The 27487-nt window shown below is 39.8% G+C and overlaps 1 protein-coding gene and 1 long non-coding RNA gene across 4 annotated transcripts in view; one reads left to right on the forward strand and one right to left on the reverse strand.

Annotated features, from left to right (window-relative positions):
- Positions 1-526: 526 nt before the first annotated feature.
- oprm1 (opioid receptor, mu 1) overlaps positions 527-27487 on the reverse strand; it is a 41962-nt gene continuing 15001 nt past the window's right edge. Inside the window, exons 2-5 of the mRNA XM_026190340.2 lie at positions 9301-9653; positions 6059-6234; positions 5049-5227; positions 527-4837 (exon numbers count right to left, since the gene is read on the reverse strand). Coding sequence (XP_026046125.1) covers positions 4630-4837; positions 5049-5227; positions 6059-6234; positions 9301-9653 — 916 coding nt within the window. The 3' untranslated portion in view covers positions 527-4629. The remainder of the gene's footprint in view (positions 4838-5048; positions 5228-6058; positions 6235-9300; positions 9654-27487) is intronic.
- On the forward strand, positions 3162-5704 carry LOC145419691 (uncharacterized). Of its 3 annotated transcripts, none has more exons than XR_013901009.1 (3): positions 3162-3302; positions 4728-4809; positions 5045-5364. It is a non-coding gene; the product is annotated as an uncharacterized LOC145419691 (long non-coding RNA). The 3 variants fall into 3 exon arrangements; XR_013901008.1 differs by having other exon boundaries at positions 3163-3302; positions 4643-4809; positions 5045-5704; XR_013901007.1 differs by having other exon boundaries at positions 3170-3302; positions 4635-4809; positions 5045-5704.

The raw sequence follows: 27487 nt of genomic DNA on the forward strand, positions 1-27487 counted from the left end.
TTTCTCTAGACTTCAGGTGGAAACATAGTCTGATTAAAACCCTTCCTCCCTTTGTTTGCTGCTACAACTGTTCATTCCTGGCCTGAAACGCTGCACAAAAGCTGACATTTGACTCCTTTGTTTACATGATGTGTTTTGTGAAATGAAACATAATGTTCTCGTTGCCAAATGAAGAACACATTGCGCATGAGATACAACATTTGACAGCTCATGCACCACAGAGTAAATTTTGCTGCTATTTTGAAGCTTGATGGGCTGCGAAGAATCATCTACAGTTTAGTCTTTCACACTGAAGCAGTATGCACAGTGTGCCATCCTCGTATAGCATTTTTCATCAAAAACAATTTGCAAAGTTAAACTCTCTGTGTACAATAATTTACATACACAGTATTCTGATTTGCACACGTCCCGATTAAAAGCAGATTTAATAAGATATATATATATATATATATATATATATATATATATATATATATATATATATATATATATATATATATATATATATATATATATGCATATATAGTGTAGGACCACACTGATTTTAATGATTTCACATTCATTAAAAAAAGCGACAGAATACTTACAATATTTTACATGGCAGATTAATACAATCATTTACTTTTACAGATCCTTAGAAAAAAATACCAGTACATTGAATATCGCGTAGAGCTACTATGAAAAAAGGCGCTCAAGTTTGGCATATGGCACAACACGTAGGCACAAGCAATTCTAGTGATTACAACAGGTGTTACTGTCCCGCTTGGCTAAACTTTTTCAGAGAAGTGACTCCACTTCAACCCATACCTGTTGTAATGGCTGCTTAACTATACACTGGTAAAAGCATACGTCTGCACTATTTGCTGCAACAGCACACACTGAAGGTTGTGCAGGACAGGCTGATGAAAGCTTTTTGCTGGTTTAGAGCATCCAGGATGCACTGTGGTAAACAAATAGACATTCGTACATATGTCAGAGTTTGCAGAGAAAGTACAATACTGTACTACATCTGTGCTTCATGGTGAAATCGTTACTGAGTGCAGTGCAACTCACAACTCATCTTCTTGAAGTGGCCAAAGTTTGAACGGCACTACGTAGATCACTCGACGGAAAATTCTGCTAATCAGGTGTAAAAGTGAAAAGCTGCTGATCTGATATAGAAGCAGTGTGAGGCGCTGTAATTAGCTATGAAAGACATTTTCTCTACGATCATGTCTTCATGCAGTGACAGAGGAAAAGAACCAACGATAAGCAGATCCTGTGCCGCGCAGCAACACGGTGATCTGTTCTTTTTAGACATCTGGAAAAAAAGTGGCAGACTGGTGTGAAGCCATATGAGCTTGACAAATACAATTAACTGATTTATTTTTTACACTATAATGAATTCGTTAATACGAGACTTTGATGAATGGGGCAGCTCTGTACAAAGCAGAAAGAACAAAACAAGACACATATACGTATCGGTGGCTTGTGAAAGTGGCTTTTATAGTTCTGTCAGTATATTTTTATGTTTACCACACATATTGAATCTGCGTAGTCCATACAATACTAATGTAACACAAATAGTTTTACCTCTCAACTTAGTGCAGAAACTTCAATTCAGACACCCTGATGTGGTAATGACGGTTTTCTTTGAGTATAACTTGTATGAGTTGAGTATGACTACACGGTGGAGGTCCCCCCTGCAAATGTTAAAAACAACCGTTCTTCTATATACATTTGTATGTGAGGTATGTGCATTCCTTTTAATCAGATGTGGTGGTGGTGGTGGTGGTGGTGGGGGGGGAGGGTTGTTTTGTTTTAAAATAACACAGTGAAGGCTCCTGCACTGTCGGCAGTCCACATTAAAACAAAACCTGCTGCCATTTTAGGTTTCCAGCTACCTCGAGGCCACCTGGGCTGTAAGAAGGGGATTCAGCAGTATAGCATTGTTATCTCCTTTGACAAATTTTGTTGCATCTTAGTTGAATATTTTGCAAATCTCCTTTTGGCACAGTGATAGGCTAAAGACGGCTTATTCTCCCATGTGTCTCCTAATCATAGATCCTGAGGTCTATCATTTTTTGGCCCTGCAGGTGTGGAGCTGTTAACAGATTGAATTTAGGGATTGTTTTAGCTTAGACTCACACAGAGCTACATTTGAAACATGTGCATCCAGTAAAAAAAAACAAACATGCCACAAATCCACTTCACAAACAGTCCGGATGTGCTACCCAATCAATGTAACCAGTGTGTAAAAAAGCTTGCACAGCCATGTAGTTAGGTACACTAGCTGGCAGAGTAGTGGCCTGATGCAGTTACGCATTCTGGCTAAAATGTTCTGTGCTGTTGTGTCTTAGCCGTGTCCTGAATGGTTGTGTGAATGTGGCTTATGTGTACGTGGATAATCAGAGCCCCGTGGTGACCTGGGTGACTTCTGAGTTGAGATCGTCATTGGGAACACTGCCACAACAGCGAGAGTCCACTGACGACCCCTCCAAGGCTAGTCATACCTGCAGAGAAAGAAAGGATGTTTATCTTATTACACACTTTGTGAACCCATGGCCATGAGTTCACTAGAAATTCTTGGATAACTTTGAGGTTTGGCGATAAATTCATTATTGCTTTGTTGCTGAGAGTTTGATACTGCTTTTATCTTTGTAAAGCAAACATGACTGTTTCATTTAATGGTAGGTCCGGACATAGACACAAATTAAATGTAAACAAGAAGCACTGCAGTGAAGTGCAAGAAGTGCAGTCAGAGCTCAGCTCGCTAAATATTATGGAGACAAATTTACTTTTGTGGAAATGTTGTACATGCTTTCAAAAAGTGCATTGTACTTTGTTGTTATTAATGTGTTTAATAAAGAACCAAAAAAAAAAGAATTATAAGAATTATAACAAATACATTTGAACTGAAAATGGCATATTTTTGAGTAAGGACTTGATCCTAATAGGTCCATCTGATAGGAGGATAAACTGAGATAGAAAGTGTACCCTACCATTGCAATTTCGAGACCCTTCAGTAGTCATATTAGTAGCAGTTATACACGTCAGAGTGGGAGCATAGAGGGCTGGGCTGGGACTGGGTTTAAAAGCCCACCAGTGAGAGGAGCATAATAAGAAACAGGTGAACGCAATCAGACGTTAATGAAGATAGTGAGAGAACAATGGGGGGAAATAAAAGCACCAAACGCCACATGAGAACATATTCTTCAAAATGTCTCACACGAAATGAACAGAAAACACTGAGAGGGGGAACGCAAAAGGCACAGGAATAAAGGAAGGGAAGAAATAAAACAAGGAGCTGCAACAGAAACCAGGTATTTTCAAATGTCATTTCCTCTAACTACATAATGCTGTGTTCAATCTGAGACAACACTGTGCTGTTGAAATTCGCCCTGTTATGCAGTCGACATAGTTCACGGTATGAAATGATGCTACAGCCTTAGCTTAAGTTAGCCTAATGCTACAAGCAGGAATAGACATTTTTAACTTGGTTCTGTTCAAAATTAAGACTTGAGCCTCCCCTCATTTTTTACGGAAAAGAGAACTGGGTGAAGCAAATTTGTTGAAAAAAGGTTTAACATACGTGGAAACACAGTATTTAAGGCAAAACAGTGTGTTTAGGAAAAGAAAATGAAGCTATCACCGGTTAGATGCTTTGTGGTTTTACAAAATCTGACAGTACTTTTCTACATTCATAAAACCATCAGTTTGACAAAATCCCCCACTGGGTGAAATAAGCCTCAAACCATGGCAGAGCCTTCACCATGTTTATGCTTTGATTTTTCACACTGCAGCCAGTGAGAAATGACTCTTTCCCTCTCTTAAGAAAGCCTTCTCTACCACCCTTGTATAGAGACCTTTACTGATGAGGCTACAGTGAAGGGGCGGACGCATCTCTCAGGTCCTGTGTCACGTCTTTGCTAGATTTTTTTTTTTTTTTTTTTGTTTCCGAAGAACATGACTTTCACATGTTGTTCATCTCCTTTTGTCCAGTTTCCTCAATTTTTTAAGGACACACCATACATGCAATAGCATTTTGAGAATCACCTTCTTGGTGAAAAACCAGAGCCATTTTCTGACTATCAAACTGTGTCATCTTCCTTTTGAAACTCGCTATTATTATACTATTTAAAAAGTTGTCTATGACTTGTTTTCATGGCACTAGTTTGTCCTTTGAGTTAGGTGTCTTTCTAATGCTCAAGTGGTTCATAGGTCAGTGTTAACAAGCTTACCAAAAAAAACCCACCAACACTAACAAATAAACCACCTTGGAAATTGTCAGGCATAAGAGCTGGACTGAAAAGCAGCACATCCAGAGAAAATCTAAGAAAGACCTTAAAAACAAACAGAACTGTTGTTAATAAAAATGTCAAGAAAGTCTGGCTCCTGGAAGCAAGATATGAAAAAATGAAGGCAGGCTCAAGACTTCTGCACAGTACTGCATGTCAGTTTAGATTGCACATACTTTTTGGGGGGCACAGTGACTTTCATTATCTCTGCTTCTGGCAACAAAAATTATGCAAGCCAAGCTTACCAGCTGTGCCACCAACTGTACAGATATTTGAAAGCTGTTGATGTTCTCCTCTAACATTGAAACACAGAGTGAAAGACTTCCACTAAATGCTCCTACCTAACTAACATTCAAGTAATACAGACACTGGTGACCTGTTGATTGGACCTTTCTCCTGTGTTTGCGCTGATGTGTTCACGCTGTGGGATCTTGCGGCTACTGGCTCCAGTCCTGGATGAATTCTGTATCTCCAACACTGAAGGACTTGGGGTGCAGAACTCACGGAAACAACGCTTGAAGTTCTCATCCAGGTAGCCATAAAGGATGGGGTTCAGACTACTGCAGGAGACAAAAAACAGGATCAAAGCTTATAACAAGCACAAAAATCAGCCTAAAGCTAAATTCAACTTTACTATATAATGTGGTTTCCTGATAACATTCTCCTATTATCCCGTCCTGCACCATTTTCCTTTTAAATGAATAATTCTAAAAACAATTATCCAGAATTTTGACGAAAAACAAACTGTGCATATTTTTCTCTGCTAGGCACCTGTTTGTGTAGCCGAGAGCGATGCAGAAATGCCAGGTGATAGTCTGGAAAGTGGAGTTGGGGATGGTGATCAGAGCTGAGATGATGACAAAGATGTGGATAGGAGTCCAGCAGACAATGAAGACGGCAACCACTACGAGGACCATGCGGGTGATTCGACGCAGATTCCTGTCTTTCTCCTGTGTGTGAAAAAGTTAGGCAGATTAGTGATGGGTATAAGACTGGTGAAAAGATGAAAAAGAAAAAAACTGGAGATGGCAGGGAAAGATAAATAATAACGAAAGAATGACAGAGCAGAGAGGCTAGTGTGTGAAAAGGATGGAGATTGGAGAATGTAATCCTGAAAGGGAGGATGAGAGAGTAAGAGGAGAGAATTAAGAGCTATAGGCAGTAACAAATCCTGTGTACAAGAATGTTTACTCTTCCTTTTATTTCTGCTTTAGGATGTTTTCATTATGCAACAACTCAAATACTTAGTGAAAGGTTACTGTCGTGCATTCCAGTGTGGTGTTACCTCACCATTTATCTCCCCCCTTTGAATAAAAAAAGACAACTAGCTTTGAGGCATTTTGGTCATTAGACTCTTGTGTTGAAAAAATTGTGATTTGCCTTTGTATGTTTATGTCTTTCATTAAATCGTTATTCATTCAGAGAAAGCTGATGCTTTTTAAAGCATGGCAGCAGAATTTTCATTCTACCCATATTCATGCTAGTGAGCACTAAGAGGTTAATTAAAACTAAGCCGCAACCTCAGGCTTAAGTTGATTTTCCCTAATTACTTGGACTTGAGAGTGATGAGAGCACCATATTTGCAAGCATGCTCTGGGCAGGTTGCTATTGTGCCTCATTATTCTGAAAAATAAAATCAATTAGGTTTATACCCAAGGTTTAATAATTTTAGAAAATGCACAATTTGCATCTAATTAAATCCCCTTGACAAAATGCAAAAAAAGAGAAAGAAATTATATATGCAATTTTGGGGCTTTTGAAAGAAAATGCATTTTTCCAACCTGGGAGCCCGACAGCATTCGCACGCTCTTTAGCCGCAGGATCATGAGGCCATAGCAGACAGTGATGATGAGGACGGGCATGATGAAGGCAAAGATGAACACACAGATCTTGAGCAGGGTGTCCCAGTACCAGGCGGGGTGGGGGAAATTCAGCTTGCAGTCCACTATGCCTGTGTCTGTGCAGGTTGAGAAGACACAGGATAGAGTCATCATAAACATTCATCATATGCATGTGTATGTATTTAACAAACTCTATTTTTGCTTACTGCCTATTTTTATTTATTTATTTTAAATCATCATTGAAAACTATTTTAAAAATTACTGATTAGAAAATGAACTGTGGAAATTACTTTCATAAGAGTCCAAATTTTCCATTCTTCACTTTATGAGAAGGGGTTGATTATAATCAATTTCAGTTGTAATATTTTATTATTGGACTCTAATGGTTAGATTGCAGTTCAAAATAATACCTATTATACTAAATAAACCCAGGCTGGGTCTTGGTGCAGCTCCACAGTTAATCAGCTGCCTAAAATATGGTATTTTACAACCCCCACCCCCCTCACATTAAGGTAGCTTTCTTCTAATTGGCTTTCTCTTGTAAACAGAAACGTTGAACAGAAGGTGTGCTCGCAGACAGAGCAGCATGCTCGAAACGACCATATAAAGAATCTCCACTTTCACTGACATCATACAGAGCCAAGAGCAGCCTGAGCTTTTGGGCTTGTAGGGCTTACGTATATAACCTGACCTCAGTATTTGAAACTTTGGGTATGTATACTATGAGCTCTATAGTCTCAGCATACACAAACATAAGATAGGATATAAACAGATCTATTTTAACTGCCTCTTTAAAATATGAAAATGCAGAAAAATAATTTTTCAGAGGGCAGTGTGACATCTTCAAATCGTGTGTGTTTTTTTTTTTTTTTTTTTTCTAAAATTAATTATGGAAAGCAAACACAACCAAAGAAGAAGCAATATCCCACATTAGAGAATCCTGTGGCTCATTTAGTGCTATATGTATGTGTGTGTGTGTGTGTGTGTACACAAAGACAGCAATGTCTTCCTGAAGCTGCTTGAGAAAAACCTTTTCACTGAAAACTGTTATGTCAAAGTAAAGCAATCACATCTTAAAGAACCTTGCCCCCACAGCTTTGCAGTAAATCTCCTTTTACTCTCTCTTCTTAAACAGATTGAAAGAATGCTTGAGTTTCATTTTTATTCAGTTACCGTCTTTACCACTGCATTTGCTCCTGTATTTGCTCCTGGATATGCTTCCTTTTTTCCTTGCAAGCAGCTTTTTGGCTGTGAAGACAGCTGTATTTGACAGCAGCCAGAATGAGTTATTTGTGCAGTTACACAATAAATATTGTGATTTCTCTTCATTTACATGTGCTGGAGTGTGTAACTGCTTTTTCAATCAAAAATGAAGAGACTGAACTGAATGAGTTCATTATTGTTTTGTAGTTTTTGTGCCATTGTTAAAATGCTGTTTGTAAAAAGAAAAATTGCATAGGGTGTGTGTACATTTTCCCACACAACATTATTTAATATTTAATTCCAAATTTGGGTAACTCCTAACAATTTGACTAGTTTACTAAATGTATGATGAATTTTGTGGTGTAAAATACAGCGAAAGGGGAAAAAAAAATGGCCACAAATACTTGCAAGGGTTCATTTTGACTCCCCATTGAAAAACTATAGCTTTGGCTGGTAGCTTACTTACGAGGGATGACCACAGCGTTTTGGCTTTGGAAGATTTTTATGCTGGGTGCCTTTCCTGACACAACACTCAAGGGGTTTGTGTCTCCTCTCAGGATCAAGCCAGGGATAGTTTATTAGGGAAATGTGTAAACCACTACAATACACTTATGGAAATTAATGAGGTAGCATACTTGACAATAACAGTACACTTGATTGCCTCGCGACACATGTTGTTTACACACTTTTTGATGTGAGGACTTCCGTATCATGAGCCAGAGTGAGCTAACAGGCAAACATATGGGGGGCTGGAGTTAGATAAGCGGTGAATAATTATTAGACAGAAGAATGGGGTAGGGGTAGAGTATTGAGCAAAGGTAGAGTGAGACAAAGTAGATGTGTGCAGAAGTGGACAAGTTGATAGCTGTGCAGATCAGTGAAGGAACCTTAATTGAACTGAGCAAAGAATCCAGATTGTGGCAAACTGAGCTGAGCAAGTAACTAGAGAGAGCAAGGGAGCAGCGAATGTAAATTGGACAGGTTTCAGCAGAGCTGAGGAAGTGAAGGGCTGCAGATAGGATGGAGTTTGAAGGGATGAAGGCTGGCTGCAGGTGGAGTAGAAGTGGGTGGTGTGACAAACTTCCACTCTTCTACTTTTAGAATATGAAATTTGCTGCAAAGTGTTCCTTATTTTGTTGTCACTGTGGCCAACTGTGTGGTGAATTTTGGAATTTAGACAAAGGCTGGATCAGTACGCGCTGGCCAGCAATCTGTTCTTTATTTTGGCACACCCAACATCACTTTATTGTCGAAAATTCATTTTTAAATTTGTAATTTAATGTTCTTCTTCTAAAATAAGTGTTTGTTTTTTTTGTTGTTGTTTGTTTGTTTGTTTTATTGGTGGATTCTAGAGTTTTTTTCCCCTTTTGCCAGTTCCAAACATGGATAAATGGGAGGTTTGTACCATCAACTTTGCTAAATCAAATATGCAGATTCATCTGCTGTGGCAACCGCCTGGGAAATAAGGGAGCAGCTGAAAGTAAAGCTAATGCAATAATCTAAGTAATTTGTAAAACTGAATCTCTACCGTTTATTTTGCCACATCTTATTTATAAACATGGATGAAAACAGACAACTTCTTCAAGAAATTGAATGACCTTCGCTATTTGCACGAGGGATCACAAAAACAGTTTTAGGGTCAAGGATGCTTTTAGCGGAGCTTTTTCATTTAACTTTAAAGTTGTCCAAAGCAGCACATCATCATACCTAAGGGGCAGAACAGGCTGATTGCAAATGAATCCAAAAATGACATAATTGTCTGCAGAGAGAACTAGCTGTTTCACTAGATGCTATCATTTCTTGGGCTAATGTTTTACTCACTGTCTATGCAGCAAAACTTTAATCATGAAGATTATTGTGATGAGGTCAGGCTGCTAAAACAATATGTAGTGTATTTACTTCCATTACAATTTCCCCATTCATGCTAAAATTGAAGTGCTGCAAATCAGGATCAGCATTAGTGGTACATGTGTTCATACTTAAAGTGACAGTAGTGGAGGCCATGAACATGACAGGCAACCCAATTGCAGAGGAAAGAATCCAGTTGCAGACATTGACAATCTTGGCATTGCGTGGCGTCCTGAAGTCCAGTGCTTTGACGGGGTGGCACACAGCGACGTAGCGGTCGATGCTCATGGTGGTGAGTGTGAAGATAGAGGTGAACATGTTGTAGTAGTCGATGGACATCACCATCTTGCACAAGACGTCCCCAAAAGGCCAGGTCCCCATTAGGTAGTTAACACTCTGGAACGGTAGTGTGCTCGTCACCAAGGCGTCAGCCAGAGCAAGGTTGAAGATGTAGATGTTGGTGGCTGTCTTCATTTTGGTGTATCTGCACAGAAGACACATACTGGATATGTAAAAGGTCACACATGTTGCATTATTATGGGGTTTTTTTTTGTATTTATTTGATCCCTCTTTAGCTGTTCTGAGTGTCTTTATAGGTTTCTTGTCTTTTTATTTGCAGTAGAGACCATGACCAAGAAGCTCTGATCCACTACTGAGGTTTGACTCTGCAGCACAAACTGGTAACAGTCACTTCAAACAGTGGCTCTAAACCATTAGCTCGGTGACCCTTTGGGCTCAGCAGCTCTGTTCAGTAATTACAACTTGACATTTTAAACACATACTGAGAATTTTTCTCATTTTTTGAAATGAAAACAAAAACATATGTGAAATTCCCAAAACTGACAAAGGCCCTTTTTTTCAGTCTTTACTTAGAAAGAACACTACTTCAACTAGTGTAAGAATAAAGAAAGAAAGCATCAGAAGGATACACATAAATAAAATGCAAAATTTACAGATGGAATCACACAGGCGTGACCATTTGCTAAATATACCCAGCTTGCATTGTTTCCTTGTGACGCAAGAATACTGTATGATCTAGGCAAAGTATCTTGAAATGATTTCTGAATAATTCAGGCCTCTTCTGTGAGCTACTAGCCCATTTTGTGATAGAAAACTTTCAGCTCCATTTATTGAAAAGATTACAAGATATTACAGAATACAAATTAACCATAAAATGTAATCCAAAAATATTTAAAGAAATGTATAATTAAAAAATTCCAGTTTCTTACAGGCAGATAGGAAAAATCGTTTCTTGTATGTTCCATATTATATTCATAGAGTGTAGAAATAATGATAACAGAGGGCCGTTAATAAGGACTCGGTAGAAAGGTCAAGTGAACAATATTGACTAAAAAGACATTGCTGAAATAAACCTTTCCCGTAGGCAGCAGTAGCTTTTCACTGATCTGAATGAAGAGTGATCAAAGCATTTCAAGGATGGTCCTTGTAATAGTATTTCAGAAAAATGTCCCTTCAGCCAGTATAGTGGAAAATGGAGCAGAGAGGGGTAGTTCAAAGAGAATGGAAAATGGTGGAGTGTTTATAGAAAACAGAAGAAAGCGTGGATCCATTTCCACAGAATGAAGAGGCCTGAAAACAAGTGACTGAAATGGCTCCACTGTTTACAGCTCTTGTCAGCAAAGACATATTCTGTGTTTATCGCTTCCTATCGTTGCGATGAGCCGAGGTTAAGGCTGGATCCCATCAAAAAGATCTAAAATCACATATCTAAACTCAGCACGCAAGACCCAAATGAATTATTAAAAACCCTGTTATATTAGTCATCCATGGTAAAATTATAACGAAATTATATAAAATTCATGGGTGAAAATACTGTGGAAAAATTCAGCTCCAACCTGCAACTTCAGACCATGTTTAAGGCTTTAAAGAGTGAAGCCTGGCATATTTAATCACGCTGCTTTAGTCTCTCATAATGTTAAATGTTAGAGGGTTCCCTGGTGATGTCGCTATGCCTGCGAGGTATTACAGAGTTCAATAGAGTGGTATTAGACAGTAAAGAGGTAATTGACTCAAATAATGACGCTATAATGAAGCTGTCTAGGAGTTAGATTTTCCCTGTGAAATACACTTTAGTTCTTGTCACTCCTCAATTTTACTATTCCAGCTTATTATTATTATCTTAATTTAGATAACAGATGATTCAGATGACGCCTAATGGTGGTTTAATCTATTTTTAATTGTTCATTATTATTCTTATTAGATAAACCAGCAGCATTACCGTAAAGGCTAGACACAGGGGGAAACAGCTTACCCGCTCATGTAATCTGTTTAACAAGAGAATAAAACTAGAGCTCAACTGATATTGGTGCTGTTTAAAAGAATAGTCTTGTTTTATTGTTACAACAAGATTGAGAATCTGCCCGACTCTTCTTATATCAGCTGGTGGTTTTTGCGCCCAGGGAAGCTGCATAGTTTCCTCTGGCGGACAAACTATGGAGCATAATGTTGGCTGAAGCTATACGTTGCTTCTCCCGCTAATATTGGCCAATATACCAGTCCCCTTGATGTATTGGTCAGGCTTTAAAGGTTACCTTGTTTAACCTAAATTATACCAAAACAAGTAAAAATGACAACAATAGTTATGAGTTAGATATGAGGCTTGTGTTTCTTAGGCTCAACAGATGCATTAGATGTACTGCCAGCTGTATCAGCCAGACATGAAGGAGAAATCAATCTTTCATGCCTAATTCTCTTGCCATAAAGGGAGCAAGCACATCTCTAAAAAATGTCTTAATATCCAAAGCACAAGAGGAATTGTGCTGTTCCGACACTATTCCATGTAAAGACTACTTAGACACATCCCTGCTGGGAGGTTATTAAATTAATAAATGAATACACAAAGTGACAATGATACATTGCACCCACCGGTCTTAGCTGTATTAAATCTCAACTGTCACATTAAGCCAAGGTAATTTGCATCGTTTTTGTTCTAGCACTGTCCTCAGTAATCCCAAATCCTCTTAACAACCAGAGATGACAGTTAGTTCATTAAATTCTGATTAACTGTAACTCAGACAGCTTAGTGTGTTTGTTATTTCAGACTTTATTTGCACTGGGACCGACGAGACACCTTGTGATGCAGTAAAAGCTGTCATAGTAGCTCGATAGAGCTCGAGGTAATGTCAGCATCCTTTTATTGAATTGGAGACTCCTCCAGCTAATAGCATTCTCTTCCTGAGCAACCTGACCGTTTGCCACAGTCACTTTGAAATTGACCAAAAATAGCCTCCACAAATCCTCACACATTTGAATTTTTACGTCCACTACTGGCAGAGCTACAGAGCACTTGGCTGCTCTGGAGTTTTACAGGCTAACCAAGTCTGATAGGACTCCATACCTTGATGGCTCCTATCACTGCTGGCTTCCACCATCTGGTTCAGTGATTACAGCCACAACAGGCGTCAACCACCATGCAGACACAGCTCTTTACAGCTGGTCTGCAGATCTGATGATCAATTATCGATCTGTGCGCTAGGGCATTGGTCCCCAACCCCCGGACCACGGACCGGTCAATGAGTCATTTGGTACCAGGCCGCGAGAGTTGAGGCTCGGGTGTGAAATTTACGGTTTCCAGTGTTTTTATCATTATGTTTTATTGTTTTTATAGTTAACTTGGTTTCCCTGGGTCTTTTCCTGTGTGTTATGAATACATTTTCTCTTTTCTTGGTACCGGTAGGCCTACTGGTTTTATTTTGTTGTATTTATCTGCGACACCTTAAAGGCTGGTCTGTGAAAATATTGTCAAACATTTACCAGTCCGTGGCACAAAAAAAGGGACCACTATGCTAGGGTATCTCGTTGCTGCGCACCTATGAACATCTTTATGCTTGAACATGGTGTTTAGTATGGACAAACTGAGGTGACAGAAACCCACTGGGGTTCTGATCAGGCAGGGATTTCCTCCCAGTTGTACCCCTCTGGATCTCAGAGTAATTGCCCGTGTAAGTCAGAGTAAAACAATGGAGTCGTCACATGGGACACCCTCCATCACCCAGTCACTCCAAGAAGTTGGCACCGAAACAAACACCTTTTGTCCACCGGGGAAAACCCCAATATACAGCATTGAACTGTTGGGGATACCATGATACTCCCTCCAGCCTGTCACCTATCATCAAGGACAATTCTAGATTATAACAGAGTCTAGGGCCTCTCCAATAGACTGTGGGTGGTTAGAAAACATGGGTCCAGGCCTATGTTACCTCTTCAGGCTGCATCCAACAGGGTCACATGGGTGAAAGCCTCACCACTAAATGCTTTCTAAATTAAGCTCCCTCCCAAGGCCTGGCTCCAGGATGAGGGCTGGGTAACAGTATCCCCAGGAGGGTAGAGTGGTCCTCTGTTCATTTATTCTTCTTATGAGTTACCTGAATCATTCTTCATCTGGCCCCTCAACTAGGACCAGTTTGTCTATCAGTTTGAGAGATCCTAATAGGGGTAAAAGCCCCTGACAACAAAGCTCTGGGATCCATGGGATACACAAACCCCTCCACCATGATAAGATGCTCATTATGGAGGGCACAAATTAGATTGCAGAATATGTTTTCGTGAGTGAAATTGTGTTTACAGTTTGTAAAAAGGTTAAATGAAATCTGTAAATTATGTCTGTCAATAAAACTGCTTAAGGTTTTGCCATGTGTGATTGATTCAGTAAACTGGCACTGACATATATCACAGACTGAAAACTCAGTAAAGCTGAAGTATGTGGTCCCTTCTCACAGCAACAAAATAACAGATCTATAGTTTCTTCAGTGTCCAAAAAAAGCAGACAATTGATCTTATTTTAGTCAAACCTACATTTTTAGGTTTTTTAGTAGGTAGAGTGGTCACCCCATGATTGGAAGGTCGGGGGTTCGAATCCACTGAACAGCTACCCTGAGGTACCCCTGGGCAAGGTACTGTCCCTACTCACTGCTCCCCGGGCGCCTGCTTAGTGGCTGCCCACTGCTTCACTGAGTGAATGGGTCAAATGCAGAGAAAAACAAGTAATTTCCCCACGGGGATCAATAAAGTATCCATTATTATTATTATTAATCCACCTGACCACAGTTCTTGTATAAGAAAGGGACAAAAATGATAGAGTACTCTACATCTTTTGAAGGGTCAAGACTTACCCATAACTTATTGGTAAGACAAGAATGTAACAGTAAAGTGTAATCTGTGTCCAGGCCGGCAACAGCTACCCAGTGGTCCAATAACAACACTAAATCTTTCCAAGCACCTGCAAAGGCAGTAAATTATTAACACAAAGCTAGAAGCAAAAGACCTGTGCAGCCAGAGTGCATGCTGATACACCCAAGGAGCCAGAGCTTGATGTTCAACAGGTAACAAACACAGAGATGAACGGGCTTGTGAGTTACATATCAATAAAAATGTTCTAGGTTTCTAGAGCAGACTTCAGCCTGTAAACTGCTCCTTTTTCTCTGGTTTTTGTCAACTTGTCAGATTTATTGTAATATTAAAATACTAAAAGAAAGCATGAATATTCTTATGACAAGGTTAGGGATTCACATTGACATGGGCAGATATAACTTAATGTTTGCATCTCAGACCATGCTCTTATAAGGGGTTGGAAGCAATATGTTATGCATCACTTTTGTTTGAAATTCCAAGACTTTTTTTTTTTTATTGTACAATCACTTAAGTTTGCGAAAAATCTCTGGTCGACTTTAGCTTTGTGCTTTAATTTTTCCTGCCCTAGGCATAGCATAATGTGGTCGCTGTAAGATCCTTCCATGGCAGTAGTGCCCTGAAGTTATTTAGTATAAATCATACTGTCCATGATAAAACAAGAGGGAGCCAGAGAGAGACATCTGGGAGTTTATTACATCCCATTTCAGCCATGAAGAAAAGGTAATGTGTAGCTGGAGAGCACCAAATCATATTTAGACTTGTTCACATACAGCAATGACTGATTTACCCTACTTTAAGCTACTGCACACACAAGCAAAAGCAAAGGTACCACAAACAAAATTATTGTGATTATGTGTATTGAGCTTGTTACCTTTTGAAATGGTTGCTTCAAAGAAAAGAACCAGGGCTGCAACTACACGCAATCAGTCAATCTTCAAGTGACTTTGGTGCATTGAGACGGTGACAAAAGGGGAATGAGCCAGAGTCATTCTATCATTCTTATCAGTTCTGCATCAACTTGCAATTAAATGAGGTGATTACATATATTTGTTTGTGGTGATACAGTGATTCATTTGGTAAATTAGTGAAAATCACAAATCTGTTGCTACAGTGGGGCAAAAAAGTATTTAGTCAGCCACCGATTGTGCAAGTTCCCCCACCTAAAATGATGACAGAGGTCAGTAATTTGCACCAGAGGTACACTTCAACTGTGAGAGACAGAATGTGAAAAAAAAAATCCATGAATCCACATGGTAGGATTTGTAAAGAATTTATTCGTAAATCAGGGTGGAAAATAAGTATTTGGTCAATAACAAAAATACAACTCAATACTTTGTAACATAACCTTTGTTGGCAATAACAGAGGTCAAACGTTTACTATAGGTCTTTACCAGGTTTGCACACACAGTAGCTGGTATTTTGGCCCATTCCTCCATGCAGATCTTCTCGAGAGCAGTGATGTTTTGGGGCTGTCGCCGAGCAAAACGGACTTTCAACTCCCGCCACAGATTTTCTATGGGGTTGAGGTCTGGAGACTGGCTAGGCCACTCCAGGACTTTCAAATGCTTCTTATGGAGCCACTCCTTTGTTGCCCGGGCGGTGTGTTTTGGATCATTGTCATGTTGGAAGACCCAGCCTCGTTTCATCTTCAAAGTTCTCACTGATGGAAGGAGGTTTTGGCTCAAAATCTCACGATACATGGCCCCATTCATTCTGTCCTTAACACGGATCAGTCGTCCTGTCCCCTTGGCAGAAAAACAGCCCCATAGCATGATGTTTCCACCCCCATGCTTCACAGTAGGTATGGTGTTCTTGGGATGCAACTCAGTATTCTTCTTCCTCCAAACGCGACGAGTTGAGTTTATACCAAAAAGTTCTACTTTGGTTTCATCTGACCACATGACATTCTCCCAATCCTCTGCTGTATCATCCATGTGCTCTCTGGCAAACTTCAGACGGGCCTGGACATGCACTGGCTTCAGCAGCGGAACACGTCTGGCACTGCGGGATTTGATTCCCTGCCGTTGTAGTGTGTTACTGACGGTGACCTTTGTTACTTTGGTCCCAGCTCTCTGCAGGTCATTCACCAGATTCACTCTTCCCAGTCTGGTGCAGGTCTACAATACTTTTCCTGGTGTCCTTCGAAAGCTCTTTGGTCTTGGCCATGGCGGAGTTTGGAGTCTGACTGTTTGAGGCTGTGGACAGGTGTCTTTTATACAGATAATGAGTTCAAACAGGTGCCATTCATACAGGTAACGAGTGGGGGACAGAAAAGCTTCTTACAGAAGACGTTACAGGTCTGTGAGAGCCAGAGATTTTCCTTGTTTGAGGTGACCAAATACTTATTTTCCACCCTAATTTACGAATAAATTCTTTACAAATCCTACCATGTGAATTCATGGATTTTTTTTTCACATTCTGTCTCTCACAGTTGAAGTGTACCTCTGGTGCAAATTACTGACCTCTGTCATCATTTTAGGTGGGGGAATTTGCACAATCGGTGGCTGACTAAATACTTTTTTGCCCCACTGTATCTGCAAATCTGCACGAGCATAAATAGAAATTCACATTAACGACTTACATTCAGAGTCTGACTAAAATTTTATAGATCTGAAGCAGATCAGCCCATTACTCAACCCCAATGGACAATAACAATTGTGTGGATTTTACTTCAATCCTCCCAAATTTTCATCCCGTTCTCACTCCCGAGCTGTAATATAATAATGATTTATCAACTCCCGCGGTGTTGCTGAGGAACGCAAAAGGTGACCTTCCACGTTCTTATGCTACGCACCGGGTTATGGATGAAATCCAGTAGAATGATGCTCCCGCGGTAATACAGCCATGTATTCCAGCCCTAACCCTAACCTTATCCCTAACCCTAACCAGCAATTTAATGATGTTAGATAGTGTTTTCCAAAGTTATTTAAGTAAAACAAACGTACATGTGTAGATTCATTCCAAACGGTTCCTTATGTTTCCTCATTTTTCCGATCTCGTGATCTAGGGACATGTTGGGTGCCTGGAAGCGTAATATATTGACGATTTGTCACCTAGCCTAAAATGTTATGCTTTGGGAATGAGAACGTTTCGCAGAACGTGTTCCAAGTTTTCTAATCTTTACCACTATCCTATCAAACTGTCAAGCTTCTCACCTTGAATGAGTGTAGGTCAAATTTGTTTTACCAAATACACAAATAAACATTCAGCTAAATGCTGCTTACATTACCTTGTGTAAAAATGAAAACACGCTGCACTTAGTCAAACGTAATCTTGAATACTGTTAGTCACGCTTACATTATAGTGGTTGTGTATCAGAAGAAAATGAATTAATCTGCTGTTTCTGTCAGTTTTGCAACCCTTTTTATTAAATTGTCTCATTGCCCCGCAGTAGACTTGCAACCTGTCACAGGTGCGCCCAGCCGTTTGCCCTATGACAGCTAGGATAATGGCTCATGTCTCATTAGCAAGGTTATATTATCAAGTGGCATTACACTTCATTAAATACATATTTATTTGCAGTTGCAAGTTTATCAGTATTTACAGGCTGGGGGAGGTGTGATACTGAAAATACCAGCAGGTATAATCAAAAATGAAAACCCTTTAGGCTTTGTGCAATGCTTGAATGACTTTTGTGTTATAATAATTGGCAACACAGAGCTACAAATTGGGTATCTACGGAGAAAATTACACACTGTTACTTTCTAAAGTTTAGAATTCATTTTCATGCCAGCAGCAATTTTTTGATAAATATATTTCATAAAGAGGATGCAGATCTCCCACAGAGTTCTCATTTTGGAAGTAAAATTTGACAACTCGCATAAACAGAAGATTAGAACATCATCTTGTTGTATGCCAGTAAACAGACTGCAGATAATGGAATAAATAATCAGTCCGTTATTGACAGAAAGTGACATTAGAGTCACAGAGAGACAAGGCAGAAGTAATCATCGGAAAAGTAAAAACCTTTATTATGCTTCTGGTGTGAATAAACAGCACTCAAAAATAATAATTAAAAAAACCTAACAGAAACTGCTTCATCTAACTGTAAAAAAAACATTTAAATGGAATTCTCCTGGACCACTAAACCCACGGACATCAGATAGAAAGATAGATGTACAGTAATGGGTCTTAAATCCATCCACAGCAGTTCTATCTGTGAAAAATGTATAATTCATAGCCTTCCATCAAGTCAATAGCTGTGGTTCCCTCCTACGGGGAAGAGACTCTGTCATTCTTGTTTCACATCCATCTTCACCTCTCCTTAAATGAGAAAAATAGATTGTGTAATGATAGCAGATTATCCCTGAAACAATTTTGACATAAATTACATTCTACAAACTCATCACACCTAATATAGTCAAAGCAAAGGAACAAGCTGTCCTTGAGGATTCATTATGTAAACATTCAGATCGTTTGACAAATATGTAGATGTCTTACTGTGCCATTCGTTTGAATAGTTTTCCAGAAAGGCTTCTTAAACGGGTGGCAGCTGAGGATTGGTTGGTTTAATATACACTAATTCAGCAAGTCATTTTAATATGCCAACATTTGAAAAAAATTTATTATGATAAAGCCCTCTTTTTTATTCATACGCTCTGTGACAGCCTAATATAACATAAATTATGTTGGTTGACAGATTAATAAAAAATAAAATTAGACTAACTTCAAGCTTGGCTTCCTAATTAGTCCCATTTGTTGTTGCAATGTAGGGCAATTATTTATTGTTTGTTTTGGGCTTTTGTGATACGGTAAAGTTAATCTGGTTATACATTTAGACATTCAAGTTTCATGGCACAACATTGAATGGATTAGAGGAAATTGGTGGTAGAGTATACATCAGGAATAATAGCACTGCCTATCCCTTCACCATGGCACCTGTTAGTGGATGGTATATATTGTATATAAATTTTGTCATCAAAGTTGATGTGTCGTACCCAGGAAAAATAAATGTAAGGATTTGAGTGAATTTTACATGGGCTAAATTATGATTGGCATATGACTGGGTCATAGCATCTTCAAACTCTTTTTGGGGTTAGCAACAGTGATGAACAGGATCATGAGTAGACAAGCCAAGGCTGGCCCATGTGGTCTAACAAGGACGAGATACAGTAGCTCTAATTGCTGAAAACGTATTGATTGATTGATTGATTGTTAATTTATTTCAAACATGTAAACAATATACAGGTACATTTAGAAAAGAAAATAAGAGAGAAAAAAAATACTATACAAAAGTCAATACATTTCAATATTGCTACCGTTCTGATTCATTTACATGTTGAAAGGGAGTGGGAAGAAGTAAACACTTGTTTAGTTCTCATAGAAAGAATTCAGAACATACAGTCCTTTGTAGTTTGGCGTATGGAGCCCGGTGTGAAGGTCAGCTGAAAGCACCAGCGCATGAGCATCAGACCTGGATCACGGTGGTCTGATGAATCATGTTTTCTTTTACATCATGTGGATGGCAGAGTGTGTGTGTCGCTTACCTGGGAAACACCTGGCACCAGGATGCGCTATGTGACACGTACCAACTACCTAAGCATTGCTGCAGACCTTTCAATCAAACGGTATTCCCTGATGTCTGTGGACTCTTTCTGCAGGATAATGCGCCTTCCCACAAAGCAGAATGAGTTCAGAAATGGTTTAAGGAGATCATCAATGCTCGAGATATATGGGATATGCTCGAGAAGTCTAATCCATGGAGCCCCATATATATATATATAGCATATATATGCTATATCGATACAATATGCATGACTGTGGGATCATTTTTCCTTACCAAAAAGAAAAAAAAATCATCATAAACAAACCTGCTTTAAATCACATCATGAGTCATAATTATTATTAGTAATAATAAAAACCATGCACTGAGAGCACACTCACCGCAAAAAGTAGCCACTGTAATAAAAGTGAGAACGTACGTGTCTTTGATGGCATATAGTGTACAAAGCAGGAGCGACATTGTTTCTATACAGATTGACGAACTCTCCACACACACTCCGAGACAGCTGCGGTAACCAAGTGTGAATCCAGAACATCTACAACACATTTCAATGTGTTTTTGTAATTTTCTACTGTGATTATGTGATTATTGATAGCTGATGATTGACATCTTTTTAGTTCTAAAGTGTCTGGTTAGACCCATACATTACAACCCCCCAAAAAAGGCACAGGGAGAACAGCAGACTCCACACCCTCCACGCCCCAGCTGGCCAGGAAGCTCAAACCCTGATCTTTCTTGCAGGGAGGAAAGAATACTGACCCCTGCACCACTGTGGATAAAATGGGCCTGAAAACTAACGGCATATGCACAAATACAAAAACTCTCCATTGTTGCGAGTAATTTTTTGCATGTGCTGCCTGCGTGATTACACTGAAGCAGTCTAACCCCAGGTGTTCAATAACAAAGGATGAAAATTGGACCATTATTTCAGGCTACCAATAATCTACAAGCCTTCTTTTCCCTCTGGTTCAACAGAAAACTAAACACTGAAACTGTAACAGACGTGAACACATATGAGCTGAACAGGCAGGAGAGAAAAAACATTCTGCCCTCACAGCATGTCCCTATGAAAGTAAACGGCATGGAGCCATTAAAATGTCCCTGAATGTTAATTAGTCAATAACTGTGCATTTTCACATGTGAGGGTCGCTCTTCACCATGGCAACAACTGTGACCAGGGATAAGACATTATTATATCAGGCACGATTAAATTTAACGTACCATGCTGTAACATTCATTTGCTTTAATGTTTCTGTGTGGGTTGAAAAATAGACTGAAAAGAGAAACAATTTACTTGCCAAAAATGGCATTATCTAGAAACTAGAAAACTAATGCAGCATGTATATTGTTCTTCTCATTGCCATTAGCTGAAGATATGTAATGGGTTCGGCACCAGAACATTATCACTCTTGTATAATTCACAGGAAGTAGGAATGATTGAAAATAATTCACTTTAGCTTCATTCATTTAATACCGCAGTAACAACAGAAAAACAGACACTGAAAAAAGCTGTGGAGATTACCTTGTTAAGATACAAAAATACCCCATAAAACAATAATAATCATTCAATATTATCATAAAATTTCTGTTTTGAAAATATAAGAAGGGTTCATTCCAAGAACAAGGTAGCCAAACAAAAGCAAAAGAACATCATGTGTGCTTTGCAGTCCACAAATGCATGGGACAAGGAGAGCTACCTCAACAGAACAAGACTCAGCTGTACACTTGCTTTAAAGGAGAAATGACAGTCTTTTGAGGATGCCAGGGTTCACATTTTGGAGGAGAGACGGCTTGAGAAAACAGTAAAGAAGGGCATCTACATCCGCTGTGAATGACGCTTGTTTAACAGAGGTTATGACTTACAGCTATCAGATTCCCTTCCCAAGCATCTCAACCTCAACTCACACCTTTCTTCAAGAGATCGTAATAGCTCACATGATAGCGGGGAGAGAGATTTCACACCTTGGACCAGATGTAAAATCTCCAAGGGGACAACCAGAACTGGGGGTTAAATACTCTGGACTTTCCGACAGTTGTTTTGAAACTGAACAAACCTCTTGGAAGAGAGACACAACATGCACATGAACCTAAAGGAGTCCAGTTGCCTTCTTTTCAAGACAAGCACTCAAGACTACCATGACCTGGATGACTAACAGGCTATATTGACAAAAAGTAAACATTTCCTCAATGTTTTGGTTGCCTGTTATCTTTGATGTGTAAAATGGATAATCTTGGAAAGATAACAGATATTAGGAGACTAATAGCTAAGCAGATATTAAATAATTTGGGCACAACTGTAAGCTTTGATTTGGCTGTAGTGAATCAACCGTATTGTCATCGTATTTCAGTAAACGTCAAAGTAAAAAGGCACACACTCAACCGTTTGGAACAGATTCCGATTACTTTTTATGGCTTTTGTTACACAGCAACCTAAACATAATCCATCATTAGCCGACGAAGCTCGAATGCATGTTTGCAGCCCTGTGTAAGATTCATTAGCTGCTCATGGCTACAGATAAACCATTAAGTCCTGGTTGCTGAAACAGAGGCTGCTCATGTGAACAGACATCTGGATGCCTCTGGCTCTGACCAGTAACACAGTCCATGCACAGTGTGAGGAACATGATGGATATGGGTGCACAGGGTGTGACTCTGTGCATGTCTGACTTACAGGCATGTGTTAATGTGGTGAGCAGTAATAGGATGTTGAGACTGGAAGTTAGAAGAAATTGATGGGGTTTTTTTCTATTTAGTATATACCAGGACTGTTACAATATCAGGTTTTCACTATAAGTTACACAACTACTACAGCCACAAGGACTCGCATTAATGACACTGTGATGTCCACCGAATGTATGAAATTTACCTTTGGTTACTGTGTTTTGTTTATTTGTTGTTGCATTCTTTTAAAAAGAAAAAGAAAAAAGAAATGGTTTTGCTATTTTTATAGTGGACGTGATTGCTCTGATTGACAGGTGTCCTACACATAGACCTGAAGCTGAAGTCTGCATGGCCTCCCCTTCGCTAACGGGGTGGCTGTGGCTCAGGTAGTAGAGCTACTATCAGCTACTGATTGGAAGATTGATGATTCGATCCTTGGCTTCCCCAGTCTGCATGCAAAATATCCTTGGGCAAGATACTAACCACACGTAGCTCTTCGATGTATTCATTGGGGTGTGAATGTTGGTTCAAGTATAGAAAGAAGTGCTTGTATGAGTGGGTGTGAATGAGGTATGTTGTATACAGTGCTTTGAGTACTCCGGAAGAGTAGAAAAGTGCTATATAAGATTCAGTCCATTTACCATTTACTAACTGGATTCACTAAACTGGAGCTCCTGATCACGTCTGTTTTTTGGATGCATTCGGGGCAATTTAATGGATGTATCTGACATGTAATGGCTTACTCTGTAGTAAAGCCCATACGAGAGGTTTCTGCTTCAGCTTTGGTGACTTAAATTCTTGTGTTTCATGAGTCCCTTCGCATGTAGATTACATAGTACAGTTTGTGGATGCAACATGCTAACAAAGCTTGCTAGCATTAAGGGGTAACTCAGCATTCCAATGTCTCATTCATATGAGGTAACTCCTGACTTAAACCAACATTGAGGATTCAAAATATCCAAAATTAATGGGTGACATTACAGTATGTGCATGAATCTTTTATACTAAAAAGCTACTTTGAGCTTCTCCCTTTGGACATTTCACTCTGCATATTTGATTTGGCAGCTTTTTACGTTTGATGTCCTTCTTGACACAACCCCAAAGGGATTTGTGTTTCCTTCCAGGGCGGAACCAGGGAGCTCTTACTTGTTAAGCAGCTGTATAAACCACTACATCAGGGAACTATCAAATCCATCTTTCACACTAAGGGAACCAAAGTGTACCAATAACATACCCCACTTCCCCAACATCATTACACCACCAAGACCACTGATGTTGCAGCACAAATTGAGACTCATCCAAAAATGCAGCATTTTTCCAGCCTTATATTGTCCAACTGGTGACTGTGTCTGTGAAGGCTCTCAGTCATCCAGATCATCGTAGTCTAAGGAGCTTGGAAAGAAAAGCGTCTGGACTTCTTTAAGTTGCTTGAAGACGTTTCACCTCTCATCCGAGAAGCTTCTTTCACTCCCATCACCCTCTGGAACACAAACTTGGAGTGATTAGGACCCTACACCACCGGGCAGAACATGTTCCCTCTAAGCCTGAAGGGAAAAAGAAGGAACACACACATGTAAAGGAAGCACTTAAAACATGCAGTTATCCTAATTGGGCGTATATAACGTCAGCAAAGATGCACAGAAAAGAAGATCAGACACCAGCGAGGGAGGATAAGAAAGACAGACGCAACAACATTGTCATCCCCTATGTAGCCGGTGTATCAGAGAAACTCAGGAGGGTTTTCTCCAAGCATGACATCCCGGATCATTTCAGACCCAGCAACACACTCAGACAGAAACTGGTTCACCCGAAAGACAAAACGCCAAAACACAAACTTAACAATGTGGTGTATGCGGTACAGTGCAGCGAGGAATGCTCAGACCTCTACATTGGAGAGACCAAACAGCCACTTCACAAGTGCATGGCACAACACAGAAGAGCCACCTCCACAGGACAAGACTCAGCAGTCCATCTGCATCTTAAGGATAAAGGACACTCTTTCGAGGATGCCAATGTTCACATTTTGGACAGAGAGGACAGATGGTTTGAAAGAGGAGTGAAAGAAGCCATCTATGTCCACTGTGAGCGACCATCTTTGAACAGGCGGTGGTTTATGACACCAACTCTCTGCCATCTATAATCCAGTTTGGAGATCCCTTGCCAGACGCCTTAACGCCCACTCACATCCTGGGCCATCTGACCTCAAGAAATCACATGATAGGGTGGGGCCAGGTTTCACAATGAGCTCACCCGAAACTCTGGCTGATTGTGACCTACACCCACTTTCACACCTTGGCTCATGTGATTAGGTAGAGGATCATCAGGGGTCCTTTGTCCCTCTTTGGGGGGAAACTCCCACTGGGTTTAAATCCGGGACTCTCCACCATTTGACCCTTAGAACTGAAGAAGCTTCTCGGATGAGAGGTGAAACGTCTTCAAGCAACTCAAAGAAGTCCAGACGCTTTTCTTTCCAAGCTCCTTAGACTTTGGTGACTGTGTTTAAATTGTAGCCTCAGTTTCCTGATCTTAACTTATAGGACTAGCATCCAGTATGGTCTTCTGCTACTGTGGCACATCTCCTTCAAGATTCAGAAATGCACATATGCATACCTTGGTTGTAACAAGTGGTTGCTTGAGTTACTGTTGCCTTTCTATCAGCTTCAAGCAGTCTGGCCATTCTCCTATGACCTCTGGCTATTGAGTTACTGCTGTATGATTTACTGATCAGACATTTATGTGAACAAAGAGTTGAAAAAGTACCTAATGTAGCAGCGAGTGAGTGCATATGCAGAGTGAAACTGCATCCAGTAGGTATGCTTAATATAGTTGCCAGCTGCCTGCACGAGAGGGAATTTTCCCTGAAGCTTTTTACTGAAAGCTGCAGGGAACTTGCATTAGTTGCTCTGATATATGCCATGTTGACTCTTTGTTTCTATAGCAGGGGCAGAGAATGCAGTGACGGCTGGATATAATGGCCTAATAACCACATTAATGGGAAATAAATTGGAATTATCCTTTAAATTACTCACAGCACTTCATCACAGCATTTATCAATTACACGTCAGCTCAAATAAGCTTCTGAAATAGCTCAAGTAATTACATTAGCACACTGGTTAGTACTGTTCTTCCCCTCTTTAATACAATACAAACATTTAAAATGTGCCTGTTTGACATAATGGGCAGAGTTTTTGCCATATAAATTCTCCAGAGCTAACATTTCTTTGGGGATCAAGCGTTTAAGTGTTCTTTTTAATTTGGCTTGCAGGAGAATCATGCAAGTTTTATTTAATGTGACTATAAAAAGAAACCAGTGTCATGTAAGGTGTATCATTAAAGATGAAGTTAGTTATGATCTATGAAACACCTGATGTAGTAACCTTGATGAAAAATGTATTAAAACTGCTGAATCCACAGCTTGCACAGAGTTTCACTATGCAATAATTCATCTTCAGAGTCACAAAACCCAAGGAAGTGTTAAAGATCACCTCAGTGTTAGCCTTATACATTTTTTATGCGTGAGCTGCCTGGAAGATCCCAACAGTAACAGCTATAAGATGTGTATATATAAAAGCAGGAACATGGCATTGAAAAAAGAAAAAAATACAGAAATGTATTTTTCCTGCGTCCCTTTAATGAACACTGGCTTTAGCAGCTGCTCCCTTTTCACATTTCACTTTCAAATGCTTTTTGTGTGCATTGAGATGACTGCACAAAAAAGAGAAAATTTGTCTTATTCAGACTGGATAAGTGTGAATGAATGGCTGCAAATAAAGCCAAGGTGATCCAGACTAAAGTTGTGGAGCTACCAGAAGGTAGAGTAGTAGATGTATAGGACAGCTGGTAATCTCACAAGTCAGAGGGAACCATGATAAAGATGTGCAAGTTAGGTTGTGAGAAGCCAACCGGATGGAATACAATCCAAGCCATCAATACATAAATTGTACTGGTTATCAGAAAACAACCTGGAAAAATAAGATGGCCACAGGATGAGACAGATGCCAGTGATGTAAAAACACACAATCTCACAATGGACAGAGGTCTCCACGTAAAGTCCTGCACTCTGAGCATGCATTAGTGGGTGTCAGAGCCACAGTCCAGGATGAAACGCATCCATAAATATATCAGGAACCTGCCAGAGGAAGTGGCTGATGTCAAGAAAGCGTCTAGAAAATACCTTAATCATTGAAGCACAAGAACAGGCCTAAAGCACCAGATCCATACAGGCAGGACCCAAGTTGCAAACTGTGCAAAGATGTCCCGAAGACCATCCAAGTAGAGAGATGTAAGATGCAAGTTGGGACAGTGTACACTGAGAAGCACAACCAAGTGGCTGGGATAGTGTATAGGAACGTTTGTGCTGCATATGGACCAGAAGTCTCCGGGTCCTGATGGTTAAGAACAACAGACCTAAGTCTTTGTAGGTTTTCTAGTTCCAGACAGACAAGCAGCTGTTGGCCAACTAACCAGACAAAGTGGTAGCTGAAAACAACCCAGAAGACCGCACTATGATAGATGTAGCAATTTCAGTGATCAGCAACATCAAGAGGAAGGCGCATGAGAAAATAGAGAGGTACCAGGGGCCAAAGAAACAACTGGATCAGAAGTGGAAAGTATAATTCAAAGTATTCCCAGTGGTAACAGGAACATTGGAAGCTAGAAACTAGAATAGTTGCTCCAGCAGATTGCAGACACAGCATCTGAGGTCTCTGTGCAGATACCACACAGAACCCCAGCAGAAGTTAATTGGCAAGCGGTCTCTATAAATTCTATGGCTGCCATTCAAAGATGCACAAATCTACTCATTAGTGCTTAATAATACACAAATAAAATACTATAATTTCACTCACCAAAACTGAAGCTGAAACTTCTTAGACACTCTAAGCCAAAATACTGATAATATTCATCACATAATTGTATTAAACATGTTCCAAAAGGCACCAACAACACAAACACAGCTGTTCTGTGACTTTTAATAATTGCCTCCGGATGAACTGGAGTTTTTG

This window comes from Astatotilapia calliptera, chromosome 13, assembly GCF_964374335.1.
Source record: "Astatotilapia calliptera chromosome 13, fAstCal68.1, whole genome shotgun sequence".
Classification (NCBI taxonomy): Eukaryota; Metazoa; Chordata; class Actinopteri; order Cichliformes; family Cichlidae; genus Astatotilapia; species Astatotilapia calliptera.